At 36.3% G+C, this 19,741-nt stretch overlaps 1 protein-coding gene across 4 annotated transcripts in view; it reads right to left on the minus strand.

Moving 5' to 3' along the window:
• The window catches only part of LRIG2 (leucine rich repeats and immunoglobulin like domains 2), a 157,653-nt gene that overhangs the window by 7,514 nt on the left and 130,398 nt on the right, over positions 1–19,741 (minus strand). For 3 of the 4 annotated variants that reach the window (XM_081306092.1, XM_081306094.1, XM_081306091.1), the window contains exons 12-17: positions 10,437–10,600; positions 7,882–8,202; positions 6,980–7,261; positions 4,980–5,429; positions 4,329–4,478; positions 2,707–2,994 (exon numbers count right to left, since the gene is read on the minus strand). In XM_081306092.1, coding sequence (XP_081162218.1) covers positions 2,707–2,994; positions 4,329–4,478; positions 4,980–5,429; positions 6,980–7,261; positions 7,882–8,202; positions 10,437–10,600 — 1,655 coding nt within the window. The remainder of the gene's footprint in view (positions 1–2,706; positions 2,995–4,328; positions 4,479–4,979; positions 5,430–6,979; positions 7,262–7,881; positions 8,203–10,436; positions 10,601–19,741) is intronic. The other variant, XM_081306093.1, reaches the window with a different exon arrangement.

Raw genomic sequence — 19,741 nt, forward strand, 5'->3', positions numbered from 1 at the left:
GCAATAAATAATAACCAAAAGCAACTATATTAAAATGACATTATCTATACTCTGGTTTCAAAAAAATCTGCATTTCTCTCATTTTTATTACAGTAGTGAACTATTTTCCCCAAAACTACATTAAACATTAACTTCATTACATTAACTTCACCTGGTGCATTTTGGGAAAAACTAGCCTAACATTCTGGGAACCAAAACCCACAAATAAAAATCCATGTGAAAAGTAAGCTAGAGCAAGTTTTTCAAGCTTTAATATGCACAGAAATAACCTGGGGATCTTGTTGAATACATGGGCATTTTATCACTGAACTACATCCCCAGTCCTTTTTATCTTTTGAGACAGAGTCTTCCTAAGTTGCTGCCTCAAACTTGTGATCTCTTGCTCCAGCTCCAAAGTAGCTGAGATTACACATGTACACCACCACAACCCAGCCATGACTGCCTTTCTAACAAGCTCTGAGGTAATGCTCATGCTGACAGTCCTAGCCCACACTTTGGGTAGCAAGAATCTATAGTACCCTAGATAAAGAATAGACAATGCTCCAGTGCACTCTCATTTGCTTATTTCCTTACTCACAGAACAGAATCAAAATTTAGGCATGCAGAAAGCTAAAAAAAAAAAAAAAAAAAAAAAAAAGATGTGCTGCACCTTTGGTTCTCCTTAAATCTTTTTTTTTTTTTTTTTTTTTGGTAACAGGAATTGAACTCAGGGATACTTAACCACTGAGCCACATCAACAGCCCTTTATATTTTATTTAGTGATAGGGTCTCACTGAATTGCTTAGGGCCTTGCTATATTGCTGAGGCTGGTTTTGAACTCTCAATCCTCCTACCTCAGCCTCCTGAGCCACTGGGATTACAGGCATGTGTCACAACATCCAGCTTTGAACCATTAAAAAGAGTCACTTAAAAAATGTGACTTTTTAAATATATATATATAATTTATTTTTTAGTTGTAGTTGGACACAAGACCTTTATTTATTTATTTATTTTTTATGCGGTACTGAGGATTGAACTCAGGGCCTTGCACATGCTAGGCAAGTGCTCTACCGCTGAGTCACAACTCCAGCCCCTTAATGCGACTCTTCTAAGAGAAGGAAAAATTGATTTAGTGTTGGTGCATTTTTTTCCTGGACACTGAATGTAAACATAGAAGACTAACTTCAATAATGGTACTTTTATCTGCCCTCTACCCTCTTGAGCAAGCTTTAGAATTGGTCTCTTAAGAACTAAAGAGTGCACAATAGCTAGACTGTGGAGCCAACCTAGATGCCCTTCAATGGATGAATGGATAAAAAAAATGTGGCATTTATACACAATGGAATATTACTCAGCACTAAAAAATAACAAGATCATGGCATTTGCAGGGAAATGGATGGCATTAGAGCAGATTATGCTAAGTGAAGTTAGCCAATCCCTAAAAAACAAATGCCGAATGTCTTCTCTAATATAAGGGGGGTGACTCAAAATGGGGTAGGGAAGAGCATGAGAAGAAAATTACCTTTCGATAGGGAAGAGAGGTGGGAGGGAGAGGGAGGGAGAATGGGAATTGCATGGAAGAGGGAAGGAGACCCCCTTCGTTATACAGAATACAGGTATGACGATGTGAGGGGGAAAAAGAAAAAGAAGTGGTCACATTAGATTAGGTAGAAAGAAGTGGTGGGAGGGGAGGGGAAGGGGGTAATGGAAGGACAGCAGAATAAAATAGACACTAGTATTGCTGTGGGTATATACGTGACTGCATGACCAATGTAACTCTGCAACCTGTACACTCAGAAAAATGAGAAATTACATCCTATCTGATTCAAATGTATGATATGTCAAGATCATTGTACTGTCATGTGTAACTAATTAAAACAAATTTAAAAAAAGGAAAGAATAGAAAAAAAAAAAACAACTGAAGAGTGCATCTTAAGTCTCATCTTAGATTGCTACTCTTGCCAGAACCATCCCTGAAAAATACTACTATCTACTACATAATTTACTCTCCTTTCTAATCCTATATTTCTTACCTCCTGCCCCATTTCCAGTGCTCTTCCACCTCAGATTAACAGGAGATGACAGAGGATAAAAAGCCAAATGGTCAGGAAGATATGCTCAGGAGTACCTTTCATAGTCTAGAAAGAGCTATGTTTTACTGACCAAGCTGTTATCAAAGACCTGATCTACACAGTATAGTATTTCTTTTCCTGGGCCATGAAGGACAAAACAACTTATTCTAAAACTGTCTTCCCAATTATGGTGCTGATCATACCTCACAGGAGAAAGAAAACATCTGCCAAGTGATGCTGAAATAAAATATTTGCCTGATAGAACAGCAACCAAACAAAACATTTTAAAGTTTTCTCAGTACAAAATAATTTTGCCCATATTATATTCTAAGCATTTCAAATTTCCATTATTTAAATAAAATGGAAGAACAAATTACCAATACCCATATGAAACTTCTCTAAAGCTTCTTTCTATGTGGCCTTTGGATTTTCTGTCATACAATCTTGGTACCCCACAAAAGCTGTTTTCATCCTCCAGATAAAGACTTTGTAACCCAATATGTAAAAACCTCTGGCTCTAATATACACCAGTTAACAATGGCCACTTATTCCAGTGTAACAATTTGTTTGCTTCCTGTCAAATGAGTGCTACCTATATGATAGAAGGAAAAATCCATGAGGTAAGTGAAAGCAAAATAACAAAAAAGACCCTTACCATTGCTTATCTGTGTGCAGGGAAGTTTCTTCTCACTTTTTCTATCATTGTTAGTAGGAAAGGCAGACAGCTCTCTGTCTGCTGATATCAGGTTCTCCAAGACAGTGGCATCTTGGGGAGGATGTGACAAAAATGTCTCCTTGGGCATCTGGACCATGAGGCTGGATAGTGTCTGATCTAGAACATCCTCCTCAGCAATATAGGTGTATGGACAGTATTCACGGGTCCTTGAGTATATGTTGGCATTGTCGTAACAATCTGAGCAGATCACCCTGGTACCAGTGCCACCTAATGACAACATGGGACAGAATCCAAACCATTTTTCTGTTAAGGAATTAGTTTGCATCACCAATTTCCATCCTTGAACTCTTAAACCTTATAAACAAGATGAAGTTTCAAAATCTGTGAATGGACTCATTTAATCTTCACAATATCCTCATATGGTAGGTACTATCATTATCCCCACTTTATAGATAAGGTAACTACAGAACATGACAGAAGTAACGTTGCCAGAGTGAACAACCCAGGCACTCTGGCTTTAGAGCCCACACTCTTGAATATTATGTTAAACCATCTCTGCCCAGCCCGGATAAGTCAAGTTCAAAGGGATCCAAGACAGGGCTTGCACTATGCCAAAAGATACATGCTTAGCCTAAGGAAATTAAAGCAGACAACTAGGAGTTTAGGATGACTTTACTTCATGAGAGTCCATGTTACTTTTAAAAGTCAAGAGGTTAGCAATACTAACTGCTAAAATTATCCCTAGTCTAAGTCCTGCCTGACAAGCATGTGGTGATAGAAGTAAAAGTTTAATAAAGTAAAGAGCAGATCTAAAGTAATATGTTCATAGTCATAGAGCTAGAAACAGGAAGAACTCAGAATCAAATCCAGTCTTTCTATTCCTTCATTCATCTCCCCATGTTTTGGCACTCCCTATGGAAACAAGAGTCTTGAGAAGTAGGGGTGAGAAGTAGGATTGAGAAGTCAGGTCCATTTAATTAGGATATGTTTATCTCTCTGATGTTCTTCATTATATGATGAATGAGAACCACTGTTGTACTTTATTTATTTTTTTGACCAGCCACATCCCCAGCCCTATTTTGTATTTTATTTAGAAACAGGGTCTCACTGAGTTGCTTAGTACCTCATCCTTGCTGAGGCTAGCTTTGAACACTGTTGCACTTTAAACTTTACTGATTATCTACATGTTAGCAGGAGACACTAACTTCCCTTGGATGTGATCTGAGGGATGCTCCTCCCTGAAAAGTCTTTTATTAAGACTCTGGTCAACTTTTATCCTATTTTGCATGAAGCTAAATATTTTCACTTTAAAATATTGCTCAGAGCCAGGTGTGGTATGAACCTGTAATCCCAGTGACTTGGGAGGCTAAGGCAGGAGGATCACAAGTTTGAAGCCAACCTCAGAATTTAGTGAGGCCCTATCTTGAAGTAAAAAATTTAAAAAGACTGGGGCTGTAACTCAGTGGCAAAGTGCCCTGGGTTAAATCCCTGGTACCAAAAGGTAAAAAGTAAAATATTACTTCAGGTTAATGGGGAAATTGAACACTGAAAAATAAATGACAGGACAGGCTAAAGTTGTAAGCATAAACATAAATCCTTACCATCAGTGCCTTTGTGTATATATCCACTGGCAGGAGGCATGAGCTGCTGGTGACTGCCTGCCTCAGAGTTGCTGTATCCTTCCTGTGGCTCAGACAGTGTTCCTTGGGAAGACAAGTAACTAGGAATGTCTGCAGGCAAATTGAGCTCCTCTGATTAAAAAAAAAAAAAAAAAAAAAAAAGACATCTGTAACTTTCAAATAAAGTTACCCAGTTAAAGCCAACACTCTGAAGGCTATTTTCTCAATGTTCTCTACTCTGATACAGCTGGCCAGGGGTGGGAAAAAAGGGCACCACTGTTCCCCTTCAGAAAAACTATGATAGAACTAATTCCTCAAATAGGTTGTTATATCAAGGAAACTGCAAATTTTAACAGAAAAACTTCCTTATGCCTATATTAGGTATAATGTATCATAGGCTCCTAAGTTTTTGTACTTAATAATAAATCCTACTCTACATTCTTTTTTTATAATTTTTTTTTAGTTGTAGACACAATCTTCATTTTATTTATTTATTTTTATATGGTGCTGAGGATCAAACCCAGTGCTTCATGCTTGCAAGGCCAACGCTCTACCACTGAGCCACAACCCCAGCCCTGCACTACATTCTTGACTCAAGTATTAAGTCACAGATATCATCTGGGTACCACTCACCTGTGTTTGTGATACTATAGTCTTCACTTTTCCTTCTCATATGGTAAATAACAATGACCCAGATCAAAGAGGTGCCCACAACACAGCAGACCACAACAATGATGACAATGCCAACTGTAGTCCAGCCATCATCTTCATGCCCAATGCTACTCTGAGAAGAGTCACAATTGGGGGATGAAATGACATTTAGGTAAATATGGCCACGTTCTGTCCCAAGGGTATTAGACATGATACAGGTATATTTCCCGGCATCTTCTAGTCCAGCATCTACAATGATGAGAAGCTGGTTGGCAGCAGCAAAGAAGTGTCTCTCTGTCACCAGCAGTGGTCCATCATCTTTAGTCCAATTGAGGCGTGGAGCAGGACTTCCTCCAGCTATGCACTGTAATACAGCCGTTTCACCTCGGGTTACTGTCTTGTCTTCCAGAGGTCTAACAAATGAGGGTGTCTCTAAAAGGGAAACATTTAAAATATCAAGTTAGGCAATTGTTGGGGCTGGGGATGTGGCTCAAGCAATAGCGCGCTCGCCTGGCATGCGTGCAGCCTGGGTTCTATCCTCGGCACCACATACAAACAAAGATGTTGTATCTGCCGAAAACTAAAAAAAATACTAAAATTCTCTCTCTTTAAAAAAAAAAAAAAGTTAGGCAATTGTATTCTCTAAATCCTATTGAATTTGACTAATGGGAAGATTAGAATCTTCTAAAAATGGGAATTCATAATCCACTTGAATCAAATGTATGAAATATGATGTCAAGAGCCTTGTAATGTTTTGAATAACTAATAATAAAAAAAGAATCTTCTAATATAATAATTCTATTATAATTCTATCTTAAAATATGTTTCAGACCCCTCCCCCCCAAAAAAAATACTTAAATTGAGGCTGGGGTACAGCTCAGTAGTAGAGTGCTTGTCTAGTATGTACGAGGTCCTGGTTTTGACTCCCCTGCACAACAACAAACAAACAACAGAAGCTCCAAAACCTAAATTTCATCTCAACATTTCTACTTTGGGCATGCTCTCCCAAAAAACTAAAAAAGTTATATGCAAAGAAGTTTATTACAAAATCAACTGCAATTTAAAAGTATAAGGACATATCTAAAAATCGCTCTTCAAGAAAATAATTAGAGTCACATGATTCTTTATGAAGACTTTCTTTTAATGACAAGGTAATCCTTGTAATACAATATTAAACTAAAAAAAGGTATAAATACTTAACTACATAAAAATAAATTTTAAAAATGTTTAGAATATGCTAAAATATGAGTGACTTACCTAAATTTTCTGTAACCTTAAAATTTTAAAATACTAATTTTTCTGATTAAACAAGTAACAAATCTAACAAACTTCTTTTAAAAAACCCTACCATCTAGGGAAATACAGAACTAGAAAGAAGAATTTGCTTTAAACTTGAGAATAGGACTCTAATAAGAAGAAAGAAAATAAATAAAAATTCTAGTAAGGGAGATATTTGAAGAAAAAACATTTTGCCAGAATACAGGATTATGAAGCACAATAGAGGGGAAAAACAGAAAATCTAATGAGTTAATACAACGGTTATATGTTGTATTTTTTAATTAACAGGGGAAAATAATTAAATTATCTTAGGTTCTTTGTGAAATAGTATGTGGAGCATTAGAGAATGGCTAGAACATTTCTAAGAAAAACAGTAGGACTTGTAATGTGAGCTTTCTGAAAAGTTAATAAAATACACAAAGTAGAAAAATTACAGAGGGAGACATAAAATTAAGGGATTGAATTTTCGATTTATGAGATAAAAGAACCCTAATTCTGCCCTCAGCATTTCCCCAGATTTCAGTTATCTGACCTACTAATATCCTAGGCTGACATAACTTAAATAAAGTGACAAAATAATAACAAAGGTAAAAAATCACAACTGAAATCTCAAAATTATTTTGCAAAATAATAATGATTTGCAAAACAAAATCAGCTCTTAAAAGCTCCCAAAATAGTAGGGATACTTGAAGCAGTTAATGTACCTAAAACTGTTAGAGAGGCATTTGCTGAGAGACCTCCTGCTATATTTTGCGCCATGCAGCTATAGATTCCCATGTCTTCTATTTTCACATTGGCAATGAAGAAGACATCATCCTCAGGCATGACATGCATGCGTCTTTCTCGAGCCGCAGGAAAGTCAGTACCACCATCTTTCTGCCAGGAAATCTGAGGTACAGGGTGCCCCTCTGCAGCACATTCTAATCTGGCCATGGCACCAGTGCGGATAGTCAGATCCATTGGAGTTTTCAGAAAAGATGGCATCTCTGTTCCAAGAAAGATCATTAAGAAAAAAGTCAGGAGAGGGAAAAATATACACAACATGCCAATCTGACAGGCAAGATATCAATTGTTGAAATGATGCATTTCTTTGAGAAGACATTCTCTCTGGATTGACAGTCAATACAAGTTTAGAAGCCATCTTTCCTCTCAGAAACTCAAGAGTATTTAGAGCACAGTGACAACTAACTCTTCTAGAATATCTGACAGCCTGTGATTTTCCTGATGTGATTAGGGAAAGCTGAAGGCCAAAAACATTTCTGAACTCCATATTTCAGAACTTGATATTTAATACTACTCTCATATGTATGAAGTTAAATGGTGCTTCTTAAACTAACATCAACACAGTGGTCAAGGAAACTGCATGTTTAAAAAAAAAAAAAGGTCTTAAAAAATCTAAAACACAGAAGACAAATACATTTTTTTGGTTGCATAGTCTAAAATGTGACATTTATACAACATAATAGGCAATAGATAAAGCTATCCTGAAGTTTTTTTTTTCCAGCCACAGAAAGAAGAGCATTAATTTAAAAAATGATTCTTTGTGACTAATTTAGACAATAATACCAATCTAAACTAAATATAGTCAAGGAACATAATTCCTTACCATTCACTGTCAGTTTGGCTTTTTGAGAATAATTGGAACCAAAATGATTAGTAACAATACACTGGTATTTTCCTTCATCTGTGAAATTCACATTGAAAAGATGTAAAATACTAGTATATTCCAGAGCTTCTCCAGCTTGCTGCCGGTAACGAACAAAATTCTCAATATCCACATCATATAGGATTTCACTATTTTTGCGCCACACAGTGGACATGGGTGAATCACTGCTACTCACTGCAGTACATGTCAGAGACACATTAACTCCTCTTAGAGCAACTGTGGATTCAGGATGTGTTCTTATCTGTGGCTTGAGAAAATCATCTGAGGGGGGAAAAATGCAGTAGTAGACATGTTAATTATTTACTTGTACTTCTTTAGATTCAATTTTAAAACAAATACCGTAAAACTGTGAGTTCTATTTATACAGTGGCATATTAAAGTTGAAAAAGATTATAGAGCTGATGTCCAATTCCTTTGTTTAAAGATGGGGGAAACATTACAGAAAAGTATTTTCTGTAAATGAGCAAGCTAAGTCACTGGCAGAACCTAGACAGGAACTCAGGCTCCTGACATAAGGATCCAGTTTTACTATCCATGACACTTATGTGCCTATAATGTATTTCTTAAGCATTACCAGTTAGCGGAGAAAAAAAGAAACCTTAGATTAGAATTTCAAGACAAGTTCTAATTCTATTATCCCTTTCTTATTATATATTACATATATTATAACTATTACCCTTTCCATGCCAATATAGAAAATGGGGATATGTACTATTCTATTTCACAGAGTACCATCAATAATACAAAATACTTGGCAGTACTCTGTGAATACTCACAACATTAAAATAGTGAAAAAAATCCAAGTATGTCAAATGTACAACTAAAGATTAGTGTAGGACTGACTTGACTAATCAACTATAGATTTATAAACTGTAACGCTACTGGGTTGATTCAGAGAGGTTTGCATATGAATTCTTAACTTTATTATCTTTACTGATAATATTTCACCGTATAAAAGTGATATGCAGAATGATAGAATATAAGAGATATGTCTACATTTAATTACTAAAATCAAAAAGAAATGTGCAGCAACATATGCAGAATTTAGTCTTTATTGGATTCTTTGTTTCCTTCTTTAAAATATGTAAAAACAATGGAAGTATTTTGTAGGCCTGAACTTGCAAGCACCCCAAGTATTGTGAAATTAGATCTGGCAAAACAAGAGTACTCAAATGAACACGCAACACAGATGTACTAAAGTCATCCCTCTATATCCAAGAGCTTTGCATCCAAGAATTCAACCAACGGAAGAATTAAAATAACAGAGGAAGTCAAAAGTAGTGGTGCACACCTATAATCCTAGCAATATGGAGGGTAAGGCAGGAAGATTTCAAGTTTGAAGCCAGCCTCAGCAACTTAGTGAGTCCCTAAGCAACTTAGCAAGACCCTGTCTCAAAATTAAAATAGGGGCTGGGGATATACCTCAGTGATAAAATGCCCCTGGGTTCAATCCCCAATACCAAAAAATAAATAATAACAGGAAAAAATTATTTCGTTCTGAACACGTACAGACTTTTGTTCTTATTCCTAAAATTATTCCTTAGATAAAACAGTATAAGTATTTACATAGCATTTATATCACATTAGGTATCTTAAGTAATTTAGAGTTAATTAATATGCAGATATTGCATTTATATGCAAATACTATCTCATTTTATATGAGGGACTGAAACATCCAAGGATCTTGGAAGCAAACCCCTGTGGAAGTTGAGGGATGACTGTTCCATGTGAAGCTAAGAAAAAGAATCATTCCTTCTACTTTAAAGGAAATTTGAATGTAAAGGCAAAATTTCCAAGTTGAAAAAGATTTATACCAGAAATTATAAGTATTAAAATCAAGACACCTTGTCTATGTCTATCCCCTCAAGAAAACAACAACAAAAAAAATCCAAGTCTTAAAAAAAAATCCTTCAGTCTTAAAAAGCTGCATTTAAAAATACAGCACATGAAATCAGTACCTTATTATACATAAAACTTGCTGTACATGTATAATTACAGCATTGCTGATGATGACATACACTGCTAGTCACAACACAACTAGTGTTCGTTTTTTAGAATACCTGTGGCACTTTTCAAGACCTACAATAAGTATTCATGTAAAAAAAAAAAATCATACTTATTGATTCGGCAGAAGGATCACTTTAAGCCCAGATTCAAGGATAGCCTAGGCAACCTATCTCAAAAAAATAAAGAATATACAGAGGTGGACTGGGGCACATAGCTCAGTGGTAGAGTGATGTACAAGGCTCTAGGTTTGATTCCTAGCACTGAAAAAACAAGTAAGATGACAGAGGGAAAAACTGCTTATGAAATATTAAATCAAAGAACACAAAATTTAACCTATGATTATTAAAATCACTGAAACCCAGGTTAGAGAATAACACAGAAAAATGGAAATAGATATGCTAGTGGGAAAGCTAGTGGTTCTTTTCTTTTTAATTCTGTTAATACAGTTAAATAAGTAATATATAAAATTTTAAGACAAAAATACAAACCACAGACAAAATCTTTCAGGTCCACATTCAGGATGCTTTGCCCTGCTAGCCATTCAGGATGTGCACAGCTTACATTTACAGAATGATGAAAGTTATTATCAACCAGCCATTGAAGTAACCACTTCAAATGACAGTCACAGAGCAAACTGCTTGTGTTTAGAATCCTGCAGAAAAAAGAGGAAAAGTACCCTTTGTTTTACCTTTCAATATAAGTTTCTTCGGTATTAAAACCTTCATGCATTTTTCTTGCCAAAATGTTTAATCTGAATCTAATCCTAAAAGTGAAGAACATCAAAAAGGGGGAAACAACAGCAAGGGAACCATTTTTTTAAAATATTTATTTTTAGTTTTCGGTGGACACATCTTTATTTTATTTTTATGTGGTGCTGAGGATCGAACCTAGCGTCCCACACATGCCAGGTGAGCACGCTACCATGTGAGCCACATCCCCAGCCGAGGGAACCATTTTAAAGAAGACTAAAAAGCCACCATAACCCAATAAAATGATTCTTTAAAAAAATATTTATTTAGGGGATAGGAAAGGTAGCAGAATACAACAATTACTAATAGGGCATTACGTAAAATTATGGATGTGTAACCGACATGATTCTGCAATCTGCATTTGGGGTAAAATTGGGGGTTCATAACCCACTTCAATCTAATGTATGAAATATGATATGTCAAGAGCTTTACTGTTGTGAACAACCAATAAAAAAAAATATTTATTTAGTTGTAGATGAACACAATATCGTTATTTATTCATTTTTATGTGGTGCTGAGGAAGTCAAAAGTAGTGGTGCCTCACACATGCAAGGCAGGCACTCTACAACTGAGCTACAGCCCCAGCCCAATATGATTCTTAACTGGAAAAAAATACATCTAAAAAGGACATTTTTTGACAACAGGGAAATTTGTGAACTATTTCTAAACACTGGTGTTATGATGTCTACAGCTTTTAAATGGTCATACACACAGAACAATTGTGTATACAAATATCCATGTGTGTGGCAAGAAAGCAAAAGTGAGAACAAGTCCCAGAGCCAACAAGAGGAAGAAGGGAAACAGATAAATGTGGCAAAAAAAATAAATTAATAACTGGTGAATCAAAGTAGAGGGCATTCATTGTCCCTTTTAAACTTCTGAGGTTTAAATTTTTGAAAATTTTGAAAAGAGGGCAAAGACTCACTATGTATTTTAGAACAGTGAGAGATCTTTGTTGTAAAGAGTATATAATTATTTCCAAATTTCATCAAAACTAAAAATACTTCTGCCCTATGGTAATGTGTACTGCAACTTAGACTAAGAGCCACTAAAATATGATTTATGACCTACAATAGGAGTATAACACATATCTGAAAAATCACCATTCTCCATGACCTCTTAAATCTCCTGATGACTTAGAAGAAAGGAAAGCAAATAATTTTGAGACTGTAACCTGCTTTGTGTGTATGATCATAATCTTCATCTAGGTTTAAAGTCTGGTATAAAGTATCTACAAGTCTGTTCCACAGCGTGTTTAAGGGTAACTCAAAAATCCATATTTCAAGGGTAATTTTAACTAAACAAACCATAGTTCCCTTTTGCATTTAAGAATTTTTAAGTACTTTTCATTCATTCTTTCATTTATTCATTCATTCATTCATAGAGAAATATTTGAAAGTCTATCACTATATGCCAGGCACTGTTCTAGGCTTGGGCACAAACTCCTCATGGAGCTTTTGTATGTATGTAGAGTCAAATTAGCAATAAATAAATGCAAAATACAATGTCAGAAATTAGCAATAAATAAATGCAAAATACAATGTCAGAAAAGTGTTAAGTGCCATGAAGAAAAACAAAGTAGGCAAAGACATAAGAGACAGAAGCTACTAGTTTAGATAAAGTAGTCAGGAAAAGTTTTTTGAAGAGATGGCAGTTGGTCAAAGACCTGAAAGTGGTGAAAGGGCAGATGGTGCAAAGATCTGACTTAAGAGTATCCCACCCAGATAGAGGAAAAGACATGCAAAGGACTTGAGGCAGATAAGCTTAGTTTGCTCTACCAAAATCAATGAGGCCAGCTGGGTGTGGTGACACTCACCTATAGTCCCGCACTCAGGAAACCGAGGAAGGAGGATCCCTTGAGCCTAGGCATTTAAGACCAGCCTGGGCAACATAGCAAGACCACCAGCCCCTCACATCCCCCCCAAAAGGCAAGGAGATCATCTAGTATAAAGCAAAGGGATAGTGACAGGAATGAAGTCAGAGGGCTGGGCAGGGAATAAGTGCATTATAAACTAACGAAAGGAGCCAGGCACAGTGATGCACACCTGTAATCCTAGCTACTCAAGAGACTGAGGCAGAAGGATCACAAGTCTGAGGCCAGCTCCAATTTAGCAAGGCCCCAAGCAACTTGGTGAGATCCTGTCTCAAAATGAAAAGGGCTGGGAAAGTAGCTCAGTGGTAAGGTAACCCTGGGTTCAATCCCAGTACCCAAAAGTAAATAAACTAATGAAAGAACTTCAGGGCTGGGGCTGAGGCTAAGTGGTAGAGCACTTGCCTAGCACATGAGGTACTGGATTTGATCCCCAGCACCACACTTACAAAACAAAAAACAAAGAAACAAAAACCTTAAATAAACAAAAGTATTGTGTCCATCTACAACTAAAAATAACTTCAGTTTTACTTTTTAAGCCTTCAATGTATCAGGAAGACACTGAAAGGCTTAGAGGAGTGACATGATTTGGTTTATGTTTTCTTAGGTATAATATAAACTGGGCTCATATCCTAACTCCACGACCAACCTTAGACAACAAACTACATGCTCCAAAATCCCAGTTTTTATTTCTGGAAAATGAAAATGAGAATGCTTACCTCAAAAAATAATTTTTAATAAAGCATTTAGCACAGTACCTGGCCACATAAAATACTTAATTCACAGTAGTTTCTTCACTTGTATTTCTTTTGCTTTCCATCCTTCACATACTGACAGACCCTGCAGACAAGCACCTAATAGAGTATACTGCATTCTCCCAGTAAGTGTTTGAAATACACACCAAAATATTAACAGGTCTTTGAGTAGTGAGGATTCAGGACTCTTTCTCTCCTTCTTGGTTTAACTGTATTTTGTAATTTTTCTACTATAAGTATATAATTGTAATGAAAACTATTTTTCAATTTATATGTAACTCTTTTATCTACCTAAATATATTCATAAAAAGCAATGCAAGTAATACTAAAAAGCAGATTTTAATAAATTTTGAGCTAAAAAGTAGTATAGCCAGGCACAGTAGTGCACATCTGTAATCCCAAGCAGCTCTTGAAGTTGAGGCAGAAGGATCACAAGTTCAAAGCCAGCCTCAGCAACTTGGTGAGACCTTGTCTCAAAAAATAAAAAGGGCTGGGGAATGTAGCTTGGTGGTTAGGCGCCCCTGCGTTCAATCCCTGGTACAAAAAAAAAAAAAAAAAAAAAGAAAAAAGTACTGTAATTTAAGATTTCAAGTAACCAAAAAGCAACCAAAGCTTTGCAATCAAAATTTTTTTTTTCACCAGAGTTACTATAACAGTTTGTTCAAATCAACTGTCAGGCCAGGCACACTGGCACATACCTATAATCCCAGCAGCTGGGGAGGCTGTGGCAGGAGGATCTTGTGAGTTCAAAGCCAGCCTCAGCAACTTAGCAAGACCCTGTCTCTATAAAATATAAAAAGGGCTGGGGATGTGGCTTAGTGGTTAAGTACCACTGGGTTCAATTCCCAGTACCAAAAAAATAAAATAAAAAGAAAACTGTCAGAGAAAAAAAAATTACTCAATAATATTCATTAAAGTCAGCATTCCCTTGTGTTCAAGGAAAAAAGAGATGTCTTTCTTTCCTTTGAACAATATGGGTCATTTTTTTTTCATTCTGTCACCTTCTGTTCACTAAGGACCAGCTGAATCATCTGCTGGGACCCAGGAGTAAAGAGTATTTGCTAGGTGGTATGAGCAGTCAGGCATTTAATGAGGGAGATTTCTATGAAATTGAAAAACAGAGGCTAATGGTTAAACTAGAAATTCAGTTTGTTTTTTTTTCTTTTTGCAGTATTGGGGATTAAACCCAGGGGTAATTTACCATCAAGCAACATACCAGCTCTTTTTACTTTTTATTTTGAGATAGGGTCTCACTAAGTTGCTGAGGCTGGCTTCAAACTTGCAAACTTGTGAACCACCACAACTAGCCATAAACTCATTTTTTTAGGTCCAGAGGAGAGTCAGTTGAAAAGAACCCACTAGATAGTGGGTTCAAAGCACCTTCAGGTGAAGTTAGGACAAGCCATGACAATTTGACAGATTTTCCTGGTTTACAGATTGTCTCTGTTAATGTCACCAGCTATTAAAGTGAACTTTTTGAGTGATTCACACAATTAACAGGCATGAAGGTAGGCTATATATGTGATCCGTTTGCTGATTTCTCTGAAGTTTCTATTAAGTCATCCCGTTTCAATTTAGAAGGCTTTTCGGAAAAGGTCTGTTTTAGTTATGCCTAAAGTTATGCCTACCCACTAGTCAGAAGGGTAGGAAAAACTGGTGCACCAACTTGGAGAGCTACAGCCAGATATTGGAGGAAATAAGAGGAACTGGGAATTTAGAAGAACTAGCAAAATGAACTGGTAGAATCCACAGGGTGTACCATACTTTTCCACTGAAACAAAGATTTCTCTCTATATAAATACTTCACTCTTATTTACAAAATAAAATAAGCTATAGTTACTTTTGAGATTTGGCCTGAATGTTTACATAGGTGCAGCAAGAATGGTAACTGACCACCAGGCTTTTTAAATTTGCTTTGCTGGAATTTTTCTAAGAATCTCAGATTAGACTTTATGTTTTTTGTCATGTTGGAGATCAATCAAACCCAGGGCCTCTCGCACACTAGGCAGGCACTCCCACTACACTCTCTCAGGCTCCAGATTAGCCTTTTAAAAGCCTCTCAAATCCACAGAGCCAAGTCAGAAACTCATCACCAGACTTTTCCTTCAGTCTTTAGATTTGAAGGAATTCTTTTCTCCTTTTTTTTTTTTTTTAAAGAGAGAGAGAGAGAGAGAGAGAATTTTTAATATTTATTTTTTAGTTCTCGGCGGACACAACATCTTTGTTGGTATGTGGTGCTGAGGATCGAACCCGGGCCGCACGCATGCCAGGCGAGCGCGCTACTGCTTGAGCCACATCCCCAGCCCTTTTCTTCTTGAGGGTGTCAAAATACTCTGAAATTTCCAGGACTGCCAAAAGGAATCTTGCTCATTTATGAGGCCCAAAGACAGGAACCCCATAAGCAAGGTACCACCAGGCCAGTATTTCCAACAGGCACTTTAAGTTCCAGGGCTTATAAAGTCAGCATTGGTTCTTTTGTTAAAGCTGTCTGGTCAGATCTGATTTTATACATCATTGTCAAATGATATTCCAGTCAAATCGCTGGTAATATAATCAATGTTTTCAACTGCATCCTGTTACAAGAATATACTCCTATTGAACTTATACAAATAATAATATTACTAGGAAAATAAGAATACTCTCTAAGCTCCTGAATTCTGGAGAGATCAGGAAAGGAGAAAAAGGAATTATTTCCTGTTGTTCACAAAGACACACTTTAGCAAATTGTTTTAAGTTATAGATAGCTAAGAGAAAACAAAAAGAGTGCCTTAAATCTGAAAATAGGGGCTGGGGATGTGGCTCAAGCGGTAGCGTGCTCGCCTGGTATGCGTGCGGCCCAGGTTCGATCCTCAGCACCACATACAAAGATGTTGTGTCCGCCAAAAAATTAAAAGTATTAAAAATTCTTTAAAAAAAAAATCTGAAAATAGAACATTAGCAAAAAACGTCATTATACTTTATGAGTTCCTTCAGTCCCAGGTAATTAATTCTTGTTCTACTTGATCTTGGGCTAACAGTTTCATAAAACCATGTGAAGGAACAGTTTCATAAAATTCCTTCATTAGATTTCTGAAAATCTTATTCAGTCCAATTATTACCAGTATGATTATCAGAAACGTGTTTCTGTCAGTCCTTCCCATGAACCTCTGAATACAAAGCACTTTTAGATTACAATTCTTTGAAAAGGCCTTCAGGAAAACGTCAGAATAAATCAATAATTGTTTATGAATGGCACAGGACTTAGAATGATCATAGTTAAAGATAATGAGTAAACAGTTATTTCTGTGGTATACAACATACCAAAATTATGACCAATAACATTATGGCAAATATATCATGAACAGTAGGGTTCTGACAAATTTCTATGAACTTTATACAACTTCTCAAGTACTTATATTACTAGGATACATAACATAAAAATATAATCTTAGCATCACTTTTTATTTAACATTTCCTACATAACTAAACATACCAAATAAACCTATTTTTATATAGAGAAAAATGCTTTAAGATTTTCCAGGAAGAGCCAGGTGCCATGGTATATTTTGTTAGTCCCAAATACTCAAGAGGCTGAAGCAGAAGAATCACTACAGCCCAGAAGTTCAAAGACAGCCTCAGCAACTTAGCAAGACCCTGTATCAAAATGGGAAAAAAAGGGCTGGGACACAGTTTGGTGGCTCAGTGGTGAAGTGTCCCTGGGTTCAATCCCTACTATGGCACACCAAAAGGGCTGCAAGTATATCAGTGGTACAGCCCATGCTTAGTGTTGAGGCCCCGAGTTCCATCCCCAGCAACTAGGGAAAAAATAAAAGAGCAGACCAAAAATGCAAGAAAACATATCTTTGCTAAAATAAAATTAGATTTAATTTTTCACAGACGCACTACTGATATTTAAAACTGTTAATAAAGGGGCTGGGGTTGTGGCTCAGTGGTAAAGCGCTCACCTAGCACCCTGGGTTCGAGCCTCAGCACCACATAAAAATAAATAAATATAATAAAGATATTGTGTCCAGTTATAAGTAAAAAAAATTTTTTTAAAAAGTTTAAAAAAAAATTATAAGGCCAGATGCAGTGGTACATGCCAGTAATCCCAGCTACTTGAGAGGCTCAGACAGGAGGATCACAAGTTTAAGGCCAACTTCAGCAACTGAGCAAGGTTCTTAGCAACTCGGCAAGACACTATCTCAAAATAAAAAGTAAAACAAAAAAGTAGGGGATTAGCTCAATGGTAAAGTACCCCTGGGTTCAATCCCCAGTACCAAATAAATAAATAAAACCTTTATAAGCCAGATGTGTTGGTACAAGCCTATAATTCCAGAGATCCAAGAGGCTGAGGCAGGAGAATCTCAAATTCCAGGCCAGCCTCAGCAATTTAGCAAGACCCTAAGCAATCTAACAAGACTCAGTCTCAAATTTTGAAAAAATAACTGAGGATATAGTTCAGTGATAGAATATCCCTAAGTTCAATCCCCAGGACCAGAGACAGGGGGAGGGAGAAAGAGAGACAGACAAGACAGAGTCAGAGACACACACACACACCTCCCATTATAATAATAAATCATTCAACTGTAGACAGTTTAACCACATAAGATAATTCTGTCTCATCCCAACCTCCTATATCCATTCAGTTCTTGTCCCCTATTTAAAATAAAAAGGGATTAGGGATGTAGCTTATTTGTAAAGTTCCCAGCACTGCAAAAAAATAAATAACAACAATCTCCATACTAACATAAATTATTTTTTCCCTCAATGAACTATATCTTCATATCTTACACATTTTCTTAGCATTATTCATTTGCATAAATTAATTAGAATTGCTGACTCTTCATAATCTTTATTTCTAATGAAAACTAGGAAATAAAAAAGGTAAACTACAATACACCAATATTCTATAAATTAAGATTTATGAATATATCTTGTTATAATTTTTAGAAGCATATGCTTAATCAGAGTTGTACAGGTCACATTTTTAATCCAAATATACCTGGTTTTCTATAAAATTTAAAAAGCCAAAAGTAGATAAATTTAGTCTTATATTCAGCAATTGATATCTCAGTTTGGTAAATGATCTACATATTCGATAAATAACCATTTACTTAGCAGTACAGTTTTTTTTTTGGGGGGGGGGGCAGGGAGGTACAGGGAATTGAACTCAGGGGCACTCGACCACTGAACTGCATCTCCAGCCCTATTTTGTATCTTTAATTTAGAGACAGGGTCACTGAGTTGCTTAGAGCCTCACCAATGATGAGGCTGGCTTTGAACTCGTGAGCCTCCTGTCTCAGCCTCCCAGAATGCTGAGTGCCACCACGCCCAGCAACGGTACAGCTTTAATGTTTTAAGATACCAAACAGGTTTTTCAAACTATTTTCAAGTAGTACCCAAAAGACCTAAGAAGAGCATACTACAGGGACACAGCCACATCAATGTTTATAGCAGCACAATTCACAATAGCTAGAAAGTGGAACCAACCTAGATGCCCTTCAATAGATGAATGGATTAAAAAAATGTGGCATTTATACACAATGGAATATTACTCAGCACTAAAAAATAATAAAATCATGGCATTTGCAGGCAAATGGATGGCATTAGAGCAGATTATGCTAAGTGAAGTTAGCCAATCCCTAAAAAACAAATGCTGAATGTCTTCTCTGATATAAGGGAGGTGACTCAAAATGGGATAGGGAGGAAGAGCATGAGAAGAAGACTACCACTAAATAGGGAAGAGAGGTGGGAGGGAAAAAGAGGGAGAAGGGGAGTTACACAGAAGATGGAAGGAGAACCTCACTGTTATACAGAATACATATATGATGTTGTAATGAGAAAAATTTTTTTAAAAAGTGTGTCACATTAGATTGGATAGAGAGAAAAAAATGGGAGAGGAGGGGAGGAGGAGGGAGGATAGGAAGGGCAGCAGAATAGACAATTTGATTGATGTATGTACATTCCATGTATGTATTATATGTCAAAATGCATTCTATGTCATGTATGACTAAAAAAATAAATAAAAATTTAAAAAAAAACATAATTATTGTTAAAAAGTTCATTTATAAACTTTTATTCCACTTATATCTACTTAATTTACTTAACAATTATGCTTCAACTGTTTGTAAAAATTTCATGAGACATTAAATAAAGCTAGTCTATCATCTTCATTATCTTTTTTGTTGATAAAGGCAAGCATTAAAAATATTGTAGAGGGCTGTGGACATAGCTTCTTGCTTAGATGAGGAGGCCCTGCGTTTGATCTCTGGCATTGTAAAAAACAAACAAAAAAAAAATTAAAAAACAAAACTACAGGCCAGGAGTAAAGCTCAGTGGCAGAGCTCATGTTCAGCATGCAGAAGGCCCTAGGTTCAATTCCCAGCACCAAAAAAAGAAAACCCACTAAGTTACGTTTCTGACAAAAATGGATAAAA

Source organism: Spermophilus citellus (assembly GCF_964194105.1).
Source record: "Spermophilus citellus genome assembly, chromosome: 9".
NCBI lineage: Eukaryota > Metazoa > Chordata > Mammalia > Rodentia > Sciuridae > Spermophilus > Spermophilus citellus.